Below are 3,417 nucleotides of genomic sequence, written 5' to 3' on the forward strand. Positions count from 1 at the left end.
GGTTGGGACTGGATGAGCTTTAAGGTCCCTTCCAACCCAAACCAGTCTATGGTTCTATGAGTACTGGAAGGTGCAATAAGGTCTCCCCGGAGCCTTCTCTTCTCCAGGCTGACCAGCCCCAGCTCTCTCAGCCTGTCCTCACAGCAGAGCTGTTCCATCCCTCTGATCATTTTTGTGTCCCTCCTCTGGAGCTGCTCCAACAGGCCCATGTCTTTCCTGTGCTGAGGACTCGACCTGGATGCAGCACTGCAGGTGGGGTCTCCACCTGAGAGAGACCAGAGTGACTGGGTCTTTGCCATGTACCCAGATTCTCCTCCCCTGTCCCAGCAGATGCCTCCTTCCCTCCTCCCCACATGAACCTCTTCCCCCATAGCCCAGCAGAAGAACTCTCTGTCTCTCCCGCATGGTGACAGCTGGAGCACCCTCTCTCCTCCTGCAGTGGGCTCAGGCAATGTGGCAAGAGCTGCCAAAGGCTGGAGGCCTCCACCCCATCTCAAACACATCTCAAACCCCATCTCCTCCTTGACCAAACTCACTTGAACTCCAGGCATTTGGTGATCTCCTTCTGCAGGTGCATCACCTCGTACAGCAAGTTCTGGAGCTGCAGGTGATACGCATCCACCTTCTGCTTTGCCTGAAACACAGACACAGCCAGGGCAGAGGATGAAGATCTGTCACCTTCCTCCCACCAAACACACCCCACAGGAGAGTCACCAACACACACCCCTGGTGATACCAGCCAGGGAGAGCAGGTTTTAGGGTCTGCAATGATTTTTTGGGGGGTAAAAAGATATTTTCAAGGGCTGAGAAAATAAATGCTCATCACATCAAACTGATTCTGCTCTGGAGGCACCATGTCTTGGGGACAAGGTGTGGAACAGGGCAGAGCTGCTGGGGCACATGGGTTCAGTCCCCTCCCGTTCCTGTGCCTCAGTTTCCTCAGTGGTACAACAAAAATGAGTGTTGTTCACAAACTGCAAAAAGCTCTCTGAGATGTCTGGGTAAGGAGCTTCAGGGCCAACCACAGACTCATTTCTGGGGCCTGCAGCACACCAGACTCTGGAGACAGAGCTTTCTGACTCCCTGTTTACACTTAAGACAGAAGAAGACATGGCTCTTCCCTCACTCGTGATAATCACAGTTTCCACTTCATTGTAGTAGAGTCTCCTGATGAACCACAGCCTGCCTGGTGTTTAATTCCTCCTGTGCATCCACGCACAGACCAGGCAGAAACGGCACCATCTCTGATCCCACTAAACCCCAACCTGTGTCCCCCACCCCCAGCCCCCTCTGTACCTCGTGGGTTTGATCTCTCCCTTTCTTCAGCCGAATATGAGCCAGGCGGTTGAGTTTCTTCAGGGTCATGAAGTGGACGCAGCTCTGAATCCGCCGCTCATCGATCTCCAAAGCCTGAGGGGGAAGAGAGATGGGTGGGAAGCAGGAGGGACAGACGGGTGGGAAGCAGGAAGGATGACTGGCACCACAAAGCCCCTTTGCTGCAGGCCCTTCCTGTGAGTCCTGTCACACAGGGGACTCTGAGCTTCGCTACGGAGACACAATTAATGTCACCAGGGCTTGTGAGGGAGCCTCGTGCTGCCAGAATCACAGTTTAGAGCCATCACCCCTTGTTCTGTCACTCCCTGCCCTTGGCCAAAGTCCCTCCCCAGCCTTCCTGGAGCCCCTTCAGGTACTGGAATGCTTATAGGTAAAATGATATTGATTAACAAAAGTATTCTGGTTAAGATGAAAAATTAGAAACAAATGAAATAATAAAATAACAATAATTCTTATAAACCACACAACCACGCTGCTTCTCACTTTGCCCCTTGTCTTGCTCTCTCCATGGTTGGGTTAAACCCAATAGAGCTGAATCAACAAGAATAATAGAATTTAGAGATACAGCAATTAGAGAGGAGAAGTGATTAACTCAGAGTAAGCAAACTGTGAAAGATTCCAGATTTGAAAACAGACAGAAGTTCAATGTCAATAAGTTTTTCTCAGAAGTGCCAAGGTGAGCAGGCAGGAAGATGATTCAAGATCAGTGAATCCAGTGACCAGAGTGGGACCAGCAGCTGCAACTTCTGAAGAGGCACTGAGATGAGATGAGAAGAATCAGACAAGTTTGAAGACTGCTGTGGATTTTTATAGAATTTTAAATTAATGAGAAATCTGGAACTGAGAGTTGGTGGAAAAACTCCAAGAAACTCTGAAAAGAATATCTGCTGTACAATGTTAAATTTAGCAGCTATAGAGCCTGATTTTTGCAACGCCTTTGCCACCCCCTGAGGTGATGGCCCAACTCGGAGCTGTCAATAAAGCAAACCCAGAGTTACCACCCACTGAGTTAAATTCCCTTAACAAATTCCTCCCTCCCCCCCCAGCCCATCAGCATGCTTTCCAGCAGCACCCACACACACTTTAGGTCAGTAATTCTGTGTAACATCTGCTCAGCCAAAGACCAAACACCCCAGCTAAGTGGGATTTTATTTTCCACAGAGGAGGCTGGTTCCTTTGCCTGACTCTCCCCAGGTTTCTGCTCCTGTTCCTCTCAGATTAAGGGAAAAGATCAAAGAATGGAACTCGTTAAATCAAGCACTGAGGCTTCTCCTTACGTTGTCTTTGATGCCCCTGCTCTTCAGCTCCTGGATCTCTGCCATCAGTCTCTGAAGCTCCTGGCAGGTCTCTCTGTAGAGCTCGTAGTCTTTGATGGGGTCGCGGAGATCCACCTCGCCCTCCTCGCTGTAGTACCTCACATCCTGCAGGGGCAGAGAGCACCTTCTGCAGCTCCTTCTGCAGCACCTTCTGCAGCTCCCTCCTGCCACCTCCTCCGCAGAGGGCCCTGGGGAACAAACTGCTGGGTCCCGATTCCCAGCTCTGCCTGCTAATCCCAGCCCTGAGGAGACTTCACACATGGGAGAGGACTCGGTTAATTCCAGACACAGCCACCACCAGGCATGAGAGCCCTGGGAAATTCCAGGCTGCCTCTTATATATGTATTGTAAATTTAAAGTGGTGTCTGTCCTGCACCAGGTGTATATCCAAACCACAGCAGAGAACAGAGCTGGGAAGGTGATTACCAACCCACTAATCACAGAATGTCACGGATTGGAAGGGACCTCAAAAAATCAGCCAGTCCAACCCCCCTGCCAGAGCAGGAACCCAAACGACACTAATCCCCACTCTGGCTGAACCCAGGTCACCCTGCTGCTCGTGGGAGTGTTTTAAGACAACCTGCAAACCCCCCTGGGACCTTTCAACCTTGTGCTCACTCTCCCCATGGCTCCAGAGGAGCATTTGACACCTCGAGTGCTGTGTTTCCTGAAGGAGATGCGAGCAGGTTCTGAACATGGACCTGTTAGAATGAGAGCAGAGGAGGCCACGAGGATGATGCGAGGGCTGGAGCAGCTCTGCTGTGAG

General features: G+C 51.0%; 1 protein-coding gene across 1 annotated transcript in view; it reads right to left on the minus strand.

The window, feature by feature from the left end:
- Positions 1–3,278, minus strand: part of LOC104532738 (THO complex subunit 5 homolog) — a gene marked incomplete at its 3' end in the record, with an annotated part of 9,804 nt that extends 6,526 nt beyond the window's left edge. Inside the window, 4 exon segments of the mRNA XM_029087477.1 lie at positions 537–634; positions 1,297–1,410; positions 2,613–2,756; positions 3,201–3,278. Coding sequence (XP_028943310.1) covers positions 537–634; positions 1,297–1,410; positions 2,613–2,756; positions 3,201–3,278 — 434 coding nt within the window.
- Between the last annotated feature and the right edge of the window lie 139 nt (positions 3,279–3,417).

The sequence above is a fragment of the Antrostomus carolinensis genome, unplaced genomic scaffold, assembly GCF_000700745.2.
Source record: "Antrostomus carolinensis isolate BGI_N321 unplaced genomic scaffold, ASM70074v2 scaffold35931, whole genome shotgun sequence".
Classification (NCBI taxonomy): domain Eukaryota; kingdom Metazoa; phylum Chordata; class Aves; order Caprimulgiformes; family Caprimulgidae; genus Antrostomus; species Antrostomus carolinensis.